Below are 21,596 nucleotides of genomic sequence, written 5' to 3'. Positions count from 1 at the left end.
ATCACAGAAAAGATATTTCCTGGGGAGCTACAAGGTTAGTTTCTTAAATATATCATTAAAATATTTAATAATGTTTGTAGGACACAAGAAGAGATTACAGAAGATATAAAAGCTGTTTCAGAGATAATACAACATTGTAGGGGAGAAAACAAAAGCTTCAGACTAGGATTACAGTAGTAGTAGACAGAGAAAGGAAGAAAGATTTTCTACAAGAACTGGTGGCTTATTGAATATAAAAGAATAAAGCTAAGGGAAAATTCAAAGATGAAACCCTGGCTTTTGGTATAAACAATTGAGTGTATGGTTGGGCCATTTTCTGTCACAAAGTACTCTATAGAGTAGGAGAAGGTTCTTGGGTGAATTATAATTTAATTTTGGGACTTTCTGTTGGAGGTTTAAAAATTCAAGAGGGGATATTGTGTAAGTAATAATAAAAATGGTCTAGGTTGGAGTCATTGACATAGGGTTTAAATGGTCATTTAAGCCACAAAAGGTATAAAATAACTGGCAAGGGGAAAATAACAGAAAAGAAAAAAATCTCTGACAAGAGTCAAGTGGAAAATGAATATTAGTCCAAACGAGTTTTTGAGAAAAAGCAAACAAAGAAGAACTGAGAGAACAGTGTCAGAACAGCCAACATAAAAAAGAAATCAACTTTAAAATAAGAAACATAGTAAATAGAATCAAATGTAGAGATAAACAGACACTGATAAATGTCCGTTGAATTTCCTGACATGAAGCTTACTGATGAACTTTATGAAAGTCATTTTGGAGAAGTGATGCAAGAAGTTTGGAATTACTAGTAAAATTTTGAAGAAAGGGTCTAACAATCTGACAAGATGATTGGTTATGGAGGGAAAAATAAATTTAAGACCATGTGTAGGGATGGAGTAATTGCTGATAAAGAAGACACTGTTTAGCTAATAAGAAAGACTTTAGCATGCTAGCATGCATATAGATGATTGACTTCAGAGGGAAATAATGATGAGATAGGCAAGTAACTCTTCAGTAACAAAAGGAATATGAAGGGGAATATTGACTTTAAATTGATTCATGAAGCTCCAGTCATAATTGAGGTGAACTTATTTTTCTATCACAGGCATTTTATGAATCAACACTGCCCTTGGATTTTAATGTCATGAGCCTTGATGAAGTTTTAAATTACTCAAGGAATTATTTAATTTGCTAATTTAAGGAGAAACATTAAAACAATTGTTTAGATGTATTTATCGTATTTCTTTCTTGCAAGCTTTTATTACTAATTAATCAAATAACTTTTTGTTTCCTCTTATGCTTTTTCTAGGAAAATTCCATTCTTCTTTTACAATATCATTAAGGAGCTAGTTGGAACAGAGTCAAGCCTCTCAGTTATATAAGATAAAGAATGGCATATTGTTGGAAAACAGATCTAAATCCCAGGGAATCGCATGAAGAGCAGCATGAGCACCAGGAATTGCAATCCATAAATCAACCCCTTTTTCCCAGCCAAGCCAGTCTGGGTTTTGATCAGCTAGTAGAAGAAATCAATAATAAAATCCCACTCTATCAGAGTGAAATTGAAGAAAACACTGTTTTTGTGCCCAGTTCACCAAACTGGAACTCAAAAAAGCATTCATTAGATGGAGCACAGCAAATAGCCTTGAATGAATTCAATTCTAAAAGCTCAGAACTCTCTTGTCACCAAGTTAGGGAAACAGCCGTAATTGGTTTTAGGCCCTCTGTGCTACCAAATCCTCAAGACACAAATAAAGAAAGCTCTTGGGGAAATCCCATAGGAAAACATTGTGGTGCTGATGATTACGGAGGCAATATTTTAGCTCCATCATCTACTAGTCTGCATAAAATTAATTCACAAAAAGAAAATATTTTAGTTCCATCATCCACTAGCTTGGATAAAATTAATTTACCGAAAGAATTGGAAAATAAAAATCATACCTATCATATAGGATTTAAAAGTAGCATTCCTTCTGTATATCCACCCTTCTCAACTGACCTCATGTCAGAAGAAGAGAATAAAAGGAACAGAGCTACAAACACTGTGGAGCCTCCTTTCATGCTCTTTAAAGGGTCCTTCCTGCCCAGGGTGTGGGAGCGTTCGTGGCCAAAGAACACAGAGGTATGTGTTAGATATATTCACCTAATAATATAAATATGAATCATTTAATAATATGCTGGATTAACTTAGTGATGAGGATACCTACCTTAAACAGAGAAATGTATTATTATATTTTTAAATTATTTACTAATTCTGTGTTCCTAAATTAATTTTTTTCTGAGAAAAGAGAAATAAAATTTTATAGTATAATTTTTAAAGTTCCCATTTCACAAATATAAATAAAATGTTATAGTACTTACATTCTGTTGGATAAAAATATCACAGTTGGAGGTTTGAATAGTAGTATTTTCTTATCATGTTATTATACACACACAGAAACACACATCAATTTCATTACATTTAGACTCTGAGTCACATTATCATGAATTAAAACTTTAGATTATTATTAGTAGGAGAAATTTCCCTTTACTCAGAGGTTCCTAAATTATACTGTTGGCAGGCAGGTTCTATTGGGATCATTCCAAGGGTAGGAAATTAAGTAATTATTGTGCAATTCATCCTAGTGATTTCATTAGTAGTTTTCCAATTGTTTTAGTAACTATAGATTTTCTTGTGCAATATTTGAACTTTTCCCTGCTTATGCCAAGTCTTCACACAAGTGAAATGAAGTAAATGGTACAAAGAAGAAATATTATTGTGGCTGTAATTCATAGGTTGAGGCAAAATGATTCTTCATTTATTCAACAACAATTTACTGTATCCTTAAAATATGCATGATAAACTAGGAACAACAAATCCAAAGAAGAAAATACATGATACCTGATGTCAGGAATAACATTATTACTCAAATTAATTTGCAAACACAAAAGGCAGGTAAGAGCAAAATAACAGAGAAGGTGAGTTCACAGAAAAGAAACCACTAATGTGTCTGAGGCACTTGTGGAAGAGGGTAGCACATCAAATGATCCAAACTGAAAGTCGGTGGATTTTAGAAACATCTACTATTGATCTTTAAAACGTAACAAGTGCTAAACTTTCCCTTACCACTGAAAGCAACTATGAAGTTAGAAAAAAATATATGAAGTAAATGATTTCAGGCATTGAACACAGTCAGTATAGGACATCAATCCTTGAGAGAAGGGGAAGTATTGGCCAAAAAGGCAGGGGAGAAATAGAACAAAATAAAATAGAAGAAACAAATATCATCATGGCCATCCATGGATTTATTTTTTAAATCCAAAAATATCTATAAATATATTAATATGAATAGGATAAGCATTCCAAATAAAAGGGAGAAATCATCAAACTAAGTATAAAAGACTTTATTACTGTCTACAAGGGACAAACTTAAGACACAAAGGCACAGATAGGTTAAAAATAAAAGAAATAAAAAGATTTAACATTCATCCAGCAAAATAAAGTTGATGTGGTTATTAATACCAGCAAAAGTACAGTTCAATGGAGAGTATTATTGAAGAAATAAAAGTGTCATTTCATAATAATAAAAAAGTCAATCAGAAAGACAATAAATTCAGATGTACATGTACCTAATAATACGTTCAAAACACATAAAGCAAAAAATTAGTTCTTTTAAAGTTAGATACCTACCCACCCTGACAACCATTTATGGATTCCTTCACAAGAAATAAAACACATGTGCATATAAATATTTGCATATTAAAATTAATAGTTCTTTACAGTACCCCAAAACTTAACCCATATGTCTATCAATAGGGAAGATAGATAAACACATTGTGGAATGTTTATATGCTAGTATACTGTTCAATAAAAAGTGAACTATTGATATGTGTGACAACAACAGTAAATTTAAAAATACATGTCACTTAACTGAAAGAAGCCAGAAACAAAAAAACACAGATATCTACTCTATGGTGATAGATCTCTGGAAAACTGTAGTTACCAAATAGATGTACAGATTGACAAAAGGAGATGTGGGAGAACTTTCTAAACTGATGAAAATGTTCCATATGTTAATTGGGATATTGATATAACAGTTGTACACCTTTCTGAAAACTTAAATTATATATTTAATATTCGTGCAATTTTCTATATGCATCATTTCATTAAAAATGGAAAAATAAAAACAGAATGAATCTTTAAAACAAGATAAAAATATAAAACTAAATTCATCTTTTCAACTAAATTAATTTCAAAATTTTATTTTAAGCCCCTAGATTGTTCCATTCAGCTAATTGAAGTACCTCAAGGCAGTAATATGAGTCTGGCCTCCTTTTGTGACAAAGTAAAAAAGTAAGTATTGCTATTTCACTAAATTTTGAAATTTATGTACCTGCATAAATTTGTCTATTTTAACATCATTGAACTGATTAATTTAGCATATAAGATGTTCTATAATCTTTAACAGTGAAAAGTATAAATTTATGAAAACTTTGTTCATTAATCAACTTATGGCATTGTTTTCATTGTTTATAGTCAAATAATTTTTTCTTTTTTTAATTTAATTAAAGTTTTATGTTTCATAAAATTTCAGGCCTACCCTTGCTATTTGTTGGTAGTTTAAGTTGATTTCTTTCTCATTCTCATTGTTCACTCATTCATTATTTAACATGTTATCCAGTCTTGATGTATTTGATTTTTTTCCTTGAGGCTGGTTTCTAGTTTCAAACCAGTGTGATCTGAGCACATGCTCGATATGATTTCAAATTTTTTAATTTGTTGAGCTTCACTTTATGCCCTATCATGTAGTCTGTCTCTGAAGTGTGGTTTCATGTGCATTTGAAAAGAACATGTATTTTGTTTCTATGGCATAGCATGTTCCATATATATCAATTAAGTCCACTGGATGTAGAGTGTAGTTCAATGCCACAATATCCTTGTTGATTCTTTGTTTAGAAGATTTGCCCATTTTTGACAGTGAGGTGTTAAAATTCCCTATAATGACTGTGTTGCTGTTGATATCTTTCTTGAAGTCCTCCAAGATTTCCCTTACATATTTAGGTGCTCCTGTGTTGAATGCATATATGTTTACAAGGGGTCTATCCTCTTGATGGACTATTCCCTTAAGTAGTATGTAGTGGCCTTCTTTGTCTGTTTTTATAGCCTTTATTTTGAAGTCTGAATATAAGTATTGCTCCCCCTGTGCTTTTTTCATATCCACTTGCTTGGAATATTTTTTCCCATCACTTCACTTTCAGCCTGTGTAGATCTTCTGTTCTGAGCTGCATCTCTTGTAGACAGCGTATATGCAGGTACTATTCCCTTATCCACTCAGCTACCCTATGTCTTTTGATCGGTGCATTTAATCCATTTATATTTAAGGTTATCATTGACAGTTACTTATTCACTGCTATTTATTCCATATCTGTGTTCCTCTCTATCTGTCTCTCTTTCTTCTCCTTCTAATAGCAATCCCTTTAGCAACAGTGCTGGCTTTGTTGATATGTACTCTTTAAGGATTCTTTTGTCTGGGAAGCTCTTTATTTCACCTTCCATTTAAAATGAGAGACTTTATGCATTGAGTAGTCTTGGTTGTAGATCCCTGTTTTTCATTACCTGGATTATTTTGTGGCAATCGCTTCTGGCTTGTAGTGTCTCTGTTGAGAAATCAACTGAGAGCCTTCTCCAAGCTCCCTTGTATGTTTCTAGCTGTTTCTGCCTTGCCACCTTTAAGATTCTCTCTTTGTCTTTATTTATTTATTTTTTATTTAAAGATTTTATTTATTTTATATTTTGACAGAAGGGAAGGGATGGAGAAAGAAAGGGAGAAAAAACATTAATGTGTGGTTGCTTCTTGCCCACCTCCTACTGAGGACCTGGCTCACACACAGGCATGTGCCCTGATTGGCAATCGAACCACTGACCCTTTTGTTCACAGGCTGGCACTCACCACAGTGAGTGACACCAGCCAGGACCTTCCTTTTGTCCTTCAAATTTGCCATTTTAATTATGATGTGTTTTGAAGTAGGCTTCTTTGGGTTCATCTTGATTGGGACCTTCTGTGCTTCCTGAACTTAAATGACTTTTTTCCTTAACAAGTTAGGGATGTTTTCTGTCATTATGTTTTCAAACAAGGTTTCCACCCCTTGCACCTTTTCTTCTCCTTCTGATATTCTTATGATGTGAATGCTGTTACATTTCAAATTGCCCTGAAGCTCCCTTAAACTATACTATTTCGGGGGGTCTTTTTTCATTTCGTTGCTCTGCCTGGGTATTGTTTTCTACCTTGTCTTTCAGCTTGCTGATTCAGTCCTCTGCTTCACCTAGCCTGTTTTTGATTCCTGCTATTGTATTCTTCATTTCTTCCTGGTTCTTATTCATATTCCCCATGTCCTTTCTCATGCTGCTAAAGTTCCCACTACATTCTTTGTAGCCCCCATAAAGTTCCTTGTAATCATCACCTAGTTCCTTGAGCATCCTCATAACCATTATTTTGAATTCTATGTCTTATAGCTTGCCTGTCTCAATTTCAATCAGCTCTTTTTCTGGGGATTCCTCCTTTCCTTTTCATTGGGAGTTATTTGTTTGTCTCCCCATTTTAGATGACTTTTCTTATTTGTTTCTGCATCTCAGATTGCTCTGCTTTGACTGCCTGTCTTTGGGGGGTAGCCTTCTGGGGCAGGAGTTTTGTGGGACTCAGTGGTGTGGTCTGTTTTATCTCCTCATCTGGATGCTTTAAGGATTCCCTTTATTCAATTTATGTGGGCTCTCTTTTTGTACTTGGGCATTGATTATTGATGGATCATTCATTGGTGGGTTCTCCCCTTCAGCTGGCTGCCTGGGAGTTACAACCCCTGCCACATCTTGTGTACTGCTGTATAGGAGCTGGTTAACAAAGCAATACTACCCAGAAAAACCAAACCAATGCCAGAAAAAATACATCCCCCCCATGACCGTCAGCAATACCAACAACAAATGAGCAAAATTAATAAAGGTAGAAAGAGATTAACACTATTATAAGATAGGAAAAAAGAATATCAGATGGGTAAAGGAGGGAGAAATTATTTTGAGCAGGAAGAAGGAGAAAAAAATAATAAGAGTAGGGAATAGAGACAATACAAAGAATGGAAAAAACAAAATTTAAAACATGATGAAAATAGAGAAGAACAATGGCAAAATGGATTAAGAAAAGGGAAGAATATGAGTTCTGAAATAAAATTAAAGTGGTAATGAACCAAAGGGACCAAAATTGCTGAAAAATCACAACAGGGTCAATAAAAATGACAGCTGAGCAAGGATTAATAAAGGCAGAAAGAGAATGAGAATAACATACAAAAGAGAAAAGAGAATATGAGATGTCTACAGTAAAGAAAATGATTTTGAGATGATAGGATGAGGAGAAATAATAAGAGTAAGGAATATATTCCAGGCTAAGAAGAAAAAAAAATAAAATTCCAAACTCAGATAAGAAAGGGCAGGAGGAAGGCAAAATGGATTAAGACAGGGGGAGAGTAACCTATGAAATTTGAAATTTAAAAAGTAGTGAACAAATAGGAATACAGTTGAAGAAGAGCGGCAATAGCCATGATATCCACACCAAAGAAGTCACAATTTAAAGGTGGAAAGAAAATAAGAATAAGAAGGGGAAAATGGAAGTGAGCTGACTAAAGGAAGGAAGAACACTTTTTCGAGGATAGAGGGAGGAGAAATAGTCAGAGTAAGGAACAGGAACAAAGTGCTGCATGGGGGAAAATAAAATTTACAGTGAAAATAAGAAAAGGCAGAAGAAGGTAAAATGGAGTAAGACAAGCTAAGGGTACAATGTAGGATTTGAAATAACAATGAAATAAAAAATAATATAAAATCTAAATAAAAAGAATAAAAATAAAAGGCAAGGAATATGAATTGGTTGGAATACACTAGAAGCAAAAGAGGAAATATTAATAAGCTATGTAAAATAAAGAAAAAATAATGCAACTTCTGAAGAAGAACATGGTGAGATTCACCTCAACAGAGTTTAGTGTTTGCCTTCTGACTTCTCTTTCTGGATCCGTCTCTGGATTTTTATCAGCTCAAGGTCCCTGGTGGGTCATCAACTTTTGGCAGCACTGCCTGTATGAACTTCACCTACCTCTAGAGGGGCCTTCTGTTGCAGTTGGGAAGGTAGGGCCCCCGGGTCTCACCTGGAAGGTGCTGTTCCGTCTTCTGGGAAAATTGTGGGTGTTTTCCCCCTGCCCCTGCACCACCTGTCTTGGTCTGTCCAAGCTTATTTCCAATAATGTATAGCTTCTGATGAATTAGCTGGACCACTCTGTGTAAGAGGGTCAGCTCTTTACTACTTGGTGCTGACAGTAGCTCTATGTGCGGGCAAGGCTGGGTAAGGTCCTGATTCCCCCTTGCTGCACCAATTTCTGATCTCCCTGCTTTGCTGGCCTCAGTGGAATAGGGCCCTAGGGACCAATGTGGTCTCCCTGACAGAAGTTCAAAAATGGGCCCTTCAGGCATTTGTCTTTCTGTTGCAGAAACACCCTTCAGGGGATTCTTGAGCATGTTGTACCTATTTTGCAGAATTTCCCTGTTGGTGATGCTTGTCATCCCACAGGAGGTGGGGGTGTCTCTTTCCCTTGCTGGGTATGTCTTTCCCTTCCTGGAGGTTTGATCTCCTGCCAGGGGAGGGAGCTCTGGCAGACTGTAAATAATCTCAGGTGCTCAACCTATCTTCCAGTTCCCAGAGCACTGATCTCACAGGAGACAGAGACCAAAACTCTTTACTCTGCACGGTCTCTGCCCTGCCAGTGCATGAGGCTGGGCTGAGACATCCCCTTGCTGTGCAGCTTTCTGATCCCTCTGCCCAGCTGCACTCAGTGGAAGCAAACCACGCCCTCAATCCTTTATGCTTGCTGGCAGAGCAGCTGCTCACAGGGTCCCTACATAGCATGCCTCAGCTCCCCTTTAAAAAAGTCTCTCCAGGCACTCCCACTGCAGCAGTGAATTACTGTCTGGCTTTCTGTGCACACCACCTCTCCAAAAATACCAGGAGACTCTCATAGGCACAGGTGACCACAGCCATCCCCCTTTGCCTGACCCAGGTGCAGATGGAATCCCTCTTTCTCTTTGGCACTCTCCCAGTTGGCATTTGCCACTGCAGCTATAGATGTGCTGCTTACTCTGTGTGTGTGTATAGCCTGGATCTCCCCAACTTTGTGTGTCCAAGTCAGTCCTGGCTCAGGCCTGGGAGTTCTCTGCTCTGAGAGGGGAGGGAGCTGCAAGGCTGCGATCTCTGACTACCACTCCACAGCTGCAGGCGCCATGCACGGGGTATCTCACCTTCAGTTTACAAAATCTCCTTAGCCTGTTGTGAAGTGTCTTCTGTACTCCTTGGCTTCCAAACTTCACATCAGCTAAGATTCTGTTGAATGTTCAGTTTATTTTTTTGGAAGATCAGCCAAGTATCCAGTTGGGGGGCAAGAGCAAAGTGGCCTCAGCTTCCAAATAGTTGGTCACCATCTTCTCCTCCATCTCTCTCTCAATAACTTAATCTTACCTTGAACAGGATGCCAGAATTTGAACAAATGTATGAGTGTTTATCCATTGAAAAACAATTTTTTCACTAGGGATATTGCCAAAAAAATCACTGACCTTCTTTTAACTAATCTAAAAATAAACTTCTTAATATAAAGGTAGATGCCTCTTTCAAAGACCAATTTCTCATTAGCAATTAAAATGTATATAGTTCTGTCCCTTCAGTTGCTAAGGTTCCTGAATGTTTTGAAAAATTAATAGATTTGCATCTGAGATCTCTTCACTTTTATCCATTTATAGATGCTTTAAATATAATAAATATATAAATAAACTTTATTAGCTATAGCAGCATCCTATTAAATCATCATTTGGAATTAAAGATTTGAATCATTTATTCAATTATTAATTTAAAAGCTATTTGAATGCCTAAAACTAGTTCATCATGATATATTCAAATATAAACAAACAAGCAAACAAAAAAGCAAAGTTCCTGCCCTAAAGAACTCAATCATATTAGAAGAACTGAAAGACACACATACAAAAATGCAAAACAAAGCAAGTCAATTCATAAAAATATTTATCTTTATTTTTATCTGGTTCACAAAAGAAAATTTACGATGCCTATTTGCAAAAAGAAAAGTCATAGATAGACAACAATATAGTGAAATACAGTGATTACCAGAGGGAAAGGGAGTCGAGGGAGGTAGGAGAGGATATAGGGAGGACAAATGGTGATGGAAGGAGGCCGGACTTAGGGAGGTGAACACACAATACAATATACAGTTGATGTATTATAGAATTGTATGCTTCAATACTATATAATTTTATCAGCCAATGTCACTCCAATAAATTTAATTAATTAACTATTTGGATTCCTAAATTAGGGCCTTTAAAGATGTAAGTATTGATTCTTCAGGAATATGCTACTGTAACAAGCCAACAAGTAATACCAGGAACTTGACACTTTAAATCTAAAATGTGGTATAGCAATTCCCCCTTACCCACAGATATATGTTCCAAGGCCCACAGTGTATGCCTGAAAGTACAGATAGCACTGAACCTATAATTCTCTTTCTTTTCCTATACATACACACCTTTTCACTTGAAGGAATCACTTTATGGCTTCCCTTTGTCATACCCAAATTGCCAACATCACCTTTGCTTTGGGAGCAGTATTAAGGCCAATAAGGATTACCTGAACACAGCACTGAGATACCCAGCAGTCGTTCTGATAACTGAGAGGGTTACTAAGTGCATAATGGGTGGATGCCCTGGAAAAGGGAGTGACTCCTACCCCAGACAGAGGGAGCAGAGCAGTGCAGCATTTCGTCGTGCTACTCAGAGGATGCACAAGATAAAAGTTGTTTATTTCTGGAATTTCCTGTTTAATGTTTTCAGACCATGTTTGACTAGGGTAACTGAAACCACGGAAAGCATAACCCCAATCAAATGGGGACTACCATAGACATAAATATCCTCAGTTGTGCAAAGAAACTAGTCAAATAACTCTCTTCTGGCTATAAAACTACTATAATGGAAGAGCCAGGATTAAACTCAAGGCTTCTGGTTCCAAGGAGAAACTATTTTGCAATTCTCTAGCTCATTTGAGCAAATAGTAATTATTCAGAATGTATAAATGACTTTTGAGCTCAATTTTCTCATGTAAACTTCAAAGATATATAAAACCCAAAATTTTCAGGAAATGGACAGCCAAAATGGTATTTACCAAATTGATAAACAAAATTTATTTACCAAAATTCTTATATCAAGATGAGTCACTTCTAGCTTTAAAAATTTAGTCATGAACAAAAACCAAGGGAAAGAGATCAAGCTTCAAAAGCAATGTGAATAAAGCAAGTAATCATTGTACAGAGTGATTTGTATGTGGTATGAATGAAAATGTATCCTTAATTGCTTCAAATGAGGTACCCCTGGAAGAGCCTGAAGATCAGTCCTTTATGGTTATTTTTGCTGTTATAATCGTTACCAATCTGCCCTAACAGCACTGTGCCACGAATCAGCCGCTGACTGTTTTCATCATTTAAATCTTCTGTAGGAAACCTTGCATGTAGTTCTTTAGCTTTTCCTAAGTATTATTTTCCCATATATTTTTCAGAATCAGAGAAACATACCATGCAGCTAACATCGATTCCAATTCGGGGAAGATCTGGAGCACTACTACAGCATTTCCATATCAACTTTTTTCTAATACTAAGTTTAGTATACATATTTTTATCGACAACTCAACACAACTACTTCATTTGATGCCACATGGTAAGCAACCTTGCAAATAAGCATAAAAATCTACATAAAGCCAGTATAGGCTACATAGCCTTGAGTCCACTAGGAAAATCATTAAAAGTATTATTATTAGCTAGTATTTTGTCCTGAAGTGAAGTAAGAGGAGAACAGCTGCAAACATTTTGTTAACATTTGTTTAGCTATTGTTTTTGGAGAACTTTCTTCACATACCTCAACCTAGGATACCTTATTTTCTTGCCATAAAATAATAGCAAGTACAGCAAGTATGTAACTTGCTTTTAGAATATTAAAAACAAAAAAAAATTTTCAAAGAAATTTGAATAATTTCAAATTTAAGATTACAGATAAAAATAGTATATGTAAATGAAAATGCATTAGAAACAACTATTTCATTGTCATATAAATAAGTCATGAGGTAAAATAGGCTTAGATACATAGAACCGTGTTAGTTAGCCTATTATAGTCCAGCACAATCACTGATCAAATGGACTCAAAATCCCTGGGAATGGGTCCCAGGTTCTGTATTTCAGGAAATTTACTAGATAATTCTTACTTCTCTGAAGTTTTATTTTGAATGCCTTTAAAGTTATTTAATATTTTATTTCAGAGTTATAGTTAACTATTTTACAAAATAATATCAGTTTTTGAACAAAATTTAGCCGCTATTAAATAAATTTCTACACATCAACTATTGATTCTTGACAAATCAATAATGATTTATTTATGACCCAATAAATATTTTCTCACTGATTTATTATTGTTACTATTATTAGTGGGCTGTTTCTTACTCTAGTCCAGGCTCTGAGTAGAGGTGAGTACAAATATAGCAATATGTTGGAATATTAATAGGACCATCTGGTTGGAAACTAACAAAAACCAACTCTCGCTGGCATAAGCAGAAAAAGAATAAACATTTTTAAATAATATAGGAGTTTCTTACATAATTTAAAAGCAGGAATTCAGCAAAAATTTGCAAATATACTTAAGGCACAGATAAACAAGTAGTCCAAAATTTCCTTATGCTTCTCACCACATCTTCTCTCTGTATAATTGCTTCTCATGTTCCACTTGCTTTCTGCTGACTCATTTCCCTTTGCTTTTCCAGAACATATGAAAAGCCAGGCTCTCAAGCTTCAATTCTATTTGGCCCGCTACCTAAAGAAATTTCAATCTCTCTGTTGGATCTAATTCCAAATTTCTAAAAGCAGGATTCTGATTGCATAGCCAAGATCAGAGGCTCTGCTACTTGATCCAATCAGAAAGGCTTGGGTCAGGTTGGCTTCAGTTGCTGCAGAAGAGAAAGTAATTGTGAACTAGGGAAACCACTCCTGTTCTTCCAATTTGCAATATTTAATTTCCAACATCTCTCTCCCACTCTCCAGATATTCCTGTGTTGAATTTGGCAAGCCAGAGTCTTTTTTTTTTTACTTTTATGAGAAGTTGCAGTAAAGTAATTAGGTCATTGAGTTCAGTGTTAGAGATGCATAGTGGTAAAGAGGATGTCTGCATCCTCAAAGATATTAAAAGTATTTACAAGGAGAAGGAATAGGAGGAAAGGGTGGAGTAGAGATGAAGGAGGAAGAATTAGAAGAGAAAGGACATTTTCCTTAAAATTTACAGTGTAGCATATGCCATTGTTGGAAGGAACAGTTTTTCCTCTTTCTATTTACATTTGAACGGGGGCTGCTGCTATGGTTTAATTGACAATAGACAAATTAACACAGAAAAGACAAGACTTATTCACACCTGCACAGGAGTTACTCAGTAATAAATTACCTGCTGAATACCTAGAGCTACAGGTTTTTATATCAAGTTAATGTAGAAGTGTGTGGGGGGGATGAGAGTGGATGTTTTGTGGGAATGCTTTAGACCTTTAATAGAATAGAATGGAGGCTTATATTGTTGTTGTTGTTTTTTTTTTCATTCTAATGGCAGGCAGTCTGTCTCCTTCCTGGAATTTGCAGAAAACTAGCTCAGAACAAAGAATGGTAGCTGTATTTTAGGGAGCATCTGTTTTAGTCAGATAAGAGAAGGTAAAATAATTTTCAAATATTTTTACTTTAAAATAGTTTTGGTGCCAAAAGTCTGTGGGAGAGGAAGAAATTTTTCCCTACCCTTCTAGATTCTTTTGGCTGGTCTAATAATCAAATCAATATGAAAAAGATTAAGAGAAAGCGAACACATTTGATGGTATATGTACATAGGAGACCCCCAAATACATGAGAGAGTCAAAGTCCCCACGTACATGATAACTTCAGAGACAGAAAGTTGAAAAGATGTGTATATGATCCTCTGAGCTAAGGATGAGTTGGGGCACCTTGGGGCTCCAAAGGAGAGGAAAGTCATTCACAGTACAATGAAACAAGCAGATGATTGGTAAATATGTGCTTGCTTTGTCCTGTATGTAGGACATCAAAAGTTTTATCTGTCCCAAATTTAACTCTTGTTATGGGCAAAGCCCAAATTTAAATTCTTTAAGGAGAAATAAAGTTTCTCATGTCCCCACATGGTCTTGATAATCATCAGCTCAAAATAGTTTGCATGCCAAACTGGCACATCTTGGGATACTCCGAATCCTTCAACTGTACTCCCCTCACAGCTTTGTATTAGCATTTTACTAGTGATGCAGAGATTCTATAAAGAACCAAAGTCTGAATAGTGTACTGTCTATATAAGAACCATCCAAACACACAGAGAATTTTTATGAGTTTATTTCAGCCAAACTGATGACAATTGCAGGGAAGCAAAAATCTCAATGCATTGAGAAAATGCTCCTGAGATGGCAGTCTTGTAGTTTATTTTCTACATTAGAATTGAAGAAGGAGACATAAGAAGAGTTGCATGAAATCTGCTGATAATAGATTAAGGGGGCGGGAGAAAACAAAACAAAACAGAGAAACCTCTGACATTGGGTAAGTAATAAAAAGGAGAGACACATAATTTGTTTGGAGGGTACAAGGTAGATAATAATTAACACAGCATATAAAGATGATATTCAGGGAACAAGATAACAATGTGGTGTTCTGCTCTCGTGTGGTGGGTGTGCCCTGAGGGATCTGAAATGCAGATTTCTCTGACATTTCAAAGGTATGTCATTTTAGATGCAAAAAGACAATACACAGATCCATTGACTGATCATTGTTAAGGAAGCTAAAGACCTAGGACATGACTACCCACTATGACCTGCTTTCAGTTAAGAAGTTTTATGTTCAGATCATCCTACGTGGTTACTCTTGATCTCTGAGCTTGCAAGGCCTGCCATGCTGGCCCGCCCTGAGCTTGTCAGGTTTAGTATGTGGCACCTTTTCTGTCCACGGTATCAAAAATGACTTTGATAAAAGATAGAAGCTTTTGCTAGAAACTTAAGGAATAATAGAATTTAGATAGTAAAGAGGACGTGAGTAAGGAGTTTTCATCTCAAGATCTCAAGAGAACTCTGTTTTCCCCAAACTGAGGAAATGGAATCCTTCCAGGAGACCAGGACTTGAACAAGGAATTCTCTGTTTCACAATCTTTATCTATAACTGTGATGAAGTTAATTCCCGTGTCCTTATTTCCAACTCCAAAGTCATTCTAGAGCCAGTGTTTTTACTTTCACTACTTCGTAGATTTAGATCATGCACAGATGGAACTATTATTATGAGGTCATCTAATCTCCAAAGTATTGGAAGTAGAAGTCAGTTTGTAAAGATTAAAGGGTAATTGAAAACTGTTTGCAGAAGTTATCTGTTATTATAACAGAAGAAATAATTACATGAAGAAGAAGAAAGAATTTCCATTGATACTATAAACCTCAGTCACTCTTTAGCTATACATGATCTGCTACTGATTCTATCTTCAGACAGAGTCCATAATCCTCAGAAAGTCTGCTGTTCTGCTGGAGTTACCAAAAACTGTTTGTAAAACAACCTTGATTGTAGCCCAGTTCAAAGGTCTGACTCAGTCCACATAGTTCAGAGTTTCAAGAAGCAAGATGTGCAAGGCAGTTCTCTGGAATGGCAATTCAAACTCTATTTTGAAATGGTTCCACTTATTTCAACTTTTACAGGGAGATAATGAACATATAAAAGAAAGGGGCTTTAACTGATAGAATTGGAGCCCAGTGTAAGAAAAAGAACATTGGAAAAGTAAGATTTAGTAAAAAGCAGTGATATTTAACATCTCAAAAGCAATGTAAAAGAATACAGGAGGATGCATAAGAAATTAGATTTAAGGTACAGAGTACTATAATTAAAGAATTTCAAATGGGCCGTAGCCTTCTATATACAGTCACCAGATTGAGAAGGATTCCATGGGATGGGAGGCTACGAGAAACTGGGAAAAGAATTATGCTGGCTGCTGAAATGAAGACACAGGTATAAAATCTAATTTTAAAAAAAGCCACAGTACTTGTTGGCTTACAAAATGGAAGAGAAATTTAACTCACATTGTTAATGGTTGGCTTCAAAGAGACAGGTGATAATTCAGGTTTAGACATGCTGAAATTGAAGTAATAATAAAGCATCCAAAGAGTAACATGAATTGGGTAGTAAGACATATGAAAGCAAAGAACAGGAGAGGAATAATAGGTAGAAACTGGATTATGAAGTCTTTGATGTACATGAAAAGATGATTGTGGTGAAGTGATGAAATCATGGGTGCCCCCTATGGCATAGGGGATGCAGTCCTGGAAACAGGAGAATCAGGTTAGTTAAAGTGAACTGGTGTATTGAAGATGTTTTCTGGTATCATACACTGGCAATGCTCTCCCTTACTTGTCAAAGCCCTACGGTCATGATTTTTCCTGTGGTCATATTTTTTTTTCAACTTCCATTCATACTATTTCATTCAATATTTCCAAGCAGCAGTGTGTTTAAGATACTCTCTCCCTGTCAAAGTATTTCTGCAATCCATAATTCCCTGAGATCTTTACCATTTGTTTATCCCACCACATCTTTAATAATGTCTTGATCTACCATAAAAACCTACATTTTGAAATCTATCATTGTACTCTTCCTTTTTTTTTTATTGTGGCAGGTCCAGCATATCATGTATGCTACTTTTTATTAGCCATTTTGTATCAAAAATCTTTCCTTACAAACTTAAAGTTGTATCAGTAAAAGAGCCACAGCAGGGTAAACACATTACTTGCCAACAAAATACCACTCAGAGAAATGCAATTGAATGTTTTAGACACATACTGTAATAAGTCAGCATGGCTGTGACTACTATTAAATATCATATGCATGTAAAATTTAGGAGGGAGGAGATTACGGAATGTAAATATAAAAGAATAAGGCCCTTTACATTTTAGTATGCTTACGCTCAGAAAATGTAGAAAAGGAAACCACATGTTCATTAAGATTATTATAATGTTGCCCAAGGGAGAACTTTGGGTGACTCCTACTTGGGAAAGGAAAAGTCAGCTTTGCAGAGTTGGAATCATTAAGAGCACAGTCTTTGGAAATGATAGATTCAGTTTAGACTCCTGGCTTGTCACTTATCACTCACTATGTAATCTCTTTGGCATCTCCCAAGTCCTTAAGGCCAACCACAGCAGGATATGTTTTATGCACAGTTACAATGTACCAAAGATTTTAATATCAAAAATACAATACCTAGCTCTATTATATAATATGAAAAGACAGGCTAATAAAAAAATGCAGACAATATTTTTCAAAAATATCTCCAAATCTAATGAAGCCAATAAATGAGATATATTTCATTTCAGTTCCTCTTAATGGAACTAGACTGCTACAATAGGTCATAATTGTGCATATCACTTTTTGTGCCCCAAAGCTTTTTCCTAGCCAACACGTATGATAAGCTCATATTAACTTTTTATTATTCACCTTTGTTTTTAGCTAACTGTCTTGTCAAGGACCTAATTACAGAAATTATACATTTTTGCACAAATGTCCAGTTATTCCACAAAGATTGTCTTCTAAGTATATGTGGCTATGAAGAATTCTTACAGAAGTAAGTAGCTTACAAAGGTAAATTTTTATCATTGCAATAACCTATGTCAAGCCGCACTTACTTTTTTCCCTTTAATCAGACTTTGTACAACCACTGTACCCTCCTGACCAAAATAATTAAATCAAATGTGGCCCCTTTAAAGTGAATTGAAAATGTTATGAGTTATATTGGCAATCTTATTCTTGGTTCTATTTTGTATTTTGGGTGTCAATGGCAACATATACTTGATTGACCTGTGACTAGGGTGACCAACCATCCATCCCAGTTTTCCCAGGACTTATGGGGTTCCCAGGATATGAGACTTTCAGTTTTGACACCAAGAATATCCTGGAAAAACCAACTAAATTTACCTGTAATAAAACTTATTAGTGCTGATCACAATTTTAAAAAATAAATTATTTTGTAATAAGTAATTTTAAAAATTGGAATGATATTAGTATGTTGATTAAGTACTGAGTTTTAAAAATCATATGGGGTTTGAGTGTGATAAAAAACTTTTTAAAAATTTAAATGATTTAGATGTTAGAAAGAATAATAATGAACATTGTGCATATGAAAATAAATTATATCAATATACATAGGCTGTTATATTCAAATAGTAAACAAATCCCTGATATACACATACCCTTCAATTTCCATTAGGGAATAAATGGCTATAATCAATCTATACTAATACTTGGCAACTTTATCATTTTAATAAAAGCCAGGTAAATAAATTTTTAGTAACATTTGAATAAGGTAGTAAGTTTAAAAATACCTTTCTCATTTCATTATTCAAGAAGCTTTTAAAATCATGAGAAAAACCTGTTCTCAAGTATGACAACTGCCAATACTTATTTGATAGAAACCACAATAGCTGTTCATCCTGAAATTCTTTGAAGACATAACTTGAAAATATAATAGGACTGTAAGAAATTAAATGGTTTTCTGCCAATACTGCATAGTTCTTATAAACAGGAAAGAAATACAGGATAAAATGTTTAATAAGGTGTATTGCCATTTACATTTTCTCTTTGTGTTTCTACGAGTGTCTAAAGATTGGCAGCATTCAATGGCTAGGCAGCATCTTCTACCAGCCGACATAAGGTTTTAACAGCGTATCTGAGGAGCAAGGAGAAACACTCCAGTGATGCAATCTTACACTGAATACCCATTCATTAAAATTCATCTTCTGAATGTGCAAGTCTCTGAATGTACATCTGGACATTGGCTGATGTCTAACATTTGATGCAAAGAACAAGAAACTTTATTAAGTATATCCATTTAGTATCATCAGGAGGAAGCATCCCAAAAGCAAAAGTATTGAAGAACAGAACTTTGGGAAAGTATAATGTGGACCTTGACTTACGTAAAATTTTGAAAGGATAAGTCATCCATAATTAGATAGTTAGTAGTTGACTGCTGAAAATGGTGTATATGTCATTCCACTCTTTTTCTTCGTGCTAATACAAACATAATGGATTTCTAAAATGTTTTCATGGTCATCTATTTCTATTAAAAATTCATTTACCTGGGTTTTAGTAAAATAAAGTTGCCAAGTATCAGTATAGATTAATTATAGTCATTTATTTCCTAAAGGAAATTGAAGGATATGTATATATCAGGGTTTTCTTACTATTTGAGAATAATAGCTTATGTTTACTGTTATAATTTATTTTAATAAGCAAATATTCATTAGTATTCTTTCTAATATTGAAATCAATCCAATTTTTTTAAGTTTGTTCCTATGCAATCTATATACAAATATGTCCTTAAATATTTGGAAATCTTCATAAAGTTTTTCTATGTCAGGAACACAGGTAAAGCATAATAAGTTAATAATGCAATAAGTAATAATTTAGTCACCAACAGTTGTAGTACCACAATTCATCAGGAGTATTTCACTAGATTTTATTGTAATAATAATAATAATAGCCATTGATCTATTATACAAATTAGTTACATATAATGTATATTTACCATAGCATGATTTCTAACAACAACAAAAGAAAAAAACAGCACAACAAAACTAAATTTCCAATAATACTCCCAAATAATGGTAAAATAGGTCATGAACATAATTTTATTATAATATGGCATAGAATTCATAGATTAATAAAATATTGCATCACACTTTAATATATCATTGCTTGTAAGGGTGACAAAATACCTTTATAAACCATATTTTAATATATTAATTTTTGTTAAAATAAGTATATTTCTATTTTAAATATAAGACAAAACTCTATACCCTAAAATGTTAGAGTAGTTACCCTTGAAAAAGGACTATAATACAGATATTTATTCTTCTTTTTTAATTTATAAAACTTCGACTATTAACTTGCTTTTTTGCTATCAGGAGGATAAGAAAATAAGTTATTTCTTTGGAAAAAAGCACTTAAATGACAGTATAAATAATAATGTATGCTTAAAGCAAGTTAGAAAGTAGAATAAGGAGACCATTACTGAACTTATGAAAGATTGATAGAGCTTGAGCTAAAGTCTAGCTAGAGTATCCAAACTTTTGGCATCTCTGGGCCATACTGGTAGAAGAAGAGTTGTCTTGGGCCTCACATTAAATCACAAACACTAATGAAAACAAAAAAAAAATACAAATCTCATAATGTTTTAAGTAAATTCACGATTTTGTGTTGGACCTCATTCAGAGACATCCTGAGCCACATGTGGCCCATGGGCCACGGGCTGGGCACCCCTGGGCCTAGGCAGTGGGGCTAGACAAGAGGTATTGGCACAAGGGCATGAAAATGGTGGGATTCATGGCACTTGATGACTGACTATTGGGACTGCATGGGAGGGAGAAGTATGTGACGTTGACCAGGTTTGATGGTGAGTTGAATATCAATGACATAGATGTCAAGAAACATAAGTTTTAGGCATGCAAGATGATTAATCAAGTTTGAGATGTGTTGAGTATGTGAGTGCCAAGGGGCATCCAACTTTCGTAAATGAGATTTTAGGAAAATAGGCCTAGATCAGGGAATGATCTAACATGGAATGAAGTCTTCAAAACACATAAGATCACATAGGGAAAGTGACCAAAAAAAAATATGCTGAGAACATCAATATTTGAAAAACAGAAGGAGGTAGAAGAACAGAAAAATGGAATTGAGGAAAATCAATATAAATTGCAGGTCACCATAGAAAATGTGTTTTTCACAAAAAGGAAGGAGAAAGCTTCAAATACCAAGTAAATGTACCATCAAATGCTGAAAATAAATATTAGATGAATATTGAAAAATCACCATTAAATTTGACAGTTGGGAAGTTAGGTAGCCACCCACATAAGGGTAGTTTTAGTAAAATGAAGGAGAGAAAAGCAAGATTGCAATGAGTTAAGAACAATAGAAGATGATAAATAAAAACACATAGGCAGAAGCAATGTGTGGTGAGAAGAGCCAGGAGAAAGACAGGGTTTCATGTGCCGAGGGGAATTGGTCTGAAGATTTGAAGAAAGTGCATAAGAGATACCTAATAATATTCACTAGTGGAGGGGAAAAGCCAATAAAGAGGGAAGGACTGAAGGCACAGGACAGATCAATGGTGAATTAAATTCCAGGATGGTTTCAAGAAGTCACCTGAAGAGGTTAGCGGTGCTCTAAAGGAAAAAATTTCCTCTCTGATGACAAAAGCCACCAAGAGTTCAAATGAATAAGAATTTAAAATTTTAATACCCAGAAAGATAAACTATGCTTTTGGAGAAGTGGAGCTTTGATAAAAGGAAGGATGTTGAAGGAAGTAGCATAGAGATGATAATAATAGTAATAACAACAACAACAAGAACAGAATCTACTTCATTGTTAAAAGCAAGAATTTTCACATGCAGCACCATTCATTTTCACGTAAGAGAAGCATGATTATTTCCATTTTACAGATGAGAAAA

General features: G+C 34.9%; 1 protein-coding gene across 1 annotated transcript in view; it reads left to right on the top strand.

Moving 5' to 3' along the window:
- Positions 1-21,596, top strand: part of PIK3C2G (phosphatidylinositol-4-phosphate 3-kinase catalytic subunit type 2 gamma) — a 263,031-nt gene that overhangs the window by 11,557 nt on the left and 229,878 nt on the right. The window contains exons 2-5 of the mRNA XM_036019298.1: positions 1,304-2,116; positions 4,245-4,327; positions 11,613-11,770; positions 17,602-17,716. Of these exons, the coding sequence (XP_035875191.1) occupies positions 1,385-2,116; positions 4,245-4,327; positions 11,613-11,770; positions 17,602-17,716 (1,088 nt within the window). The 5' untranslated portion in view covers positions 1,304-1,384. The remainder of the gene's footprint in view (positions 1-1,303; positions 2,117-4,244; positions 4,328-11,612; positions 11,771-17,601; positions 17,717-21,596) is intronic.

The sequence above is a fragment of the Phyllostomus discolor genome, chromosome 2 (genome assembly GCF_004126475.2).
Source record: "Phyllostomus discolor isolate MPI-MPIP mPhyDis1 chromosome 2, mPhyDis1.pri.v3, whole genome shotgun sequence".
Taxonomy (NCBI): Eukaryota; Metazoa; Chordata; class Mammalia; order Chiroptera; family Phyllostomidae; genus Phyllostomus; species Phyllostomus discolor.
Note: the sequence above shows the minus strand (reverse complement) of the source record. Positions and strands in the feature narration are given on the sequence as shown.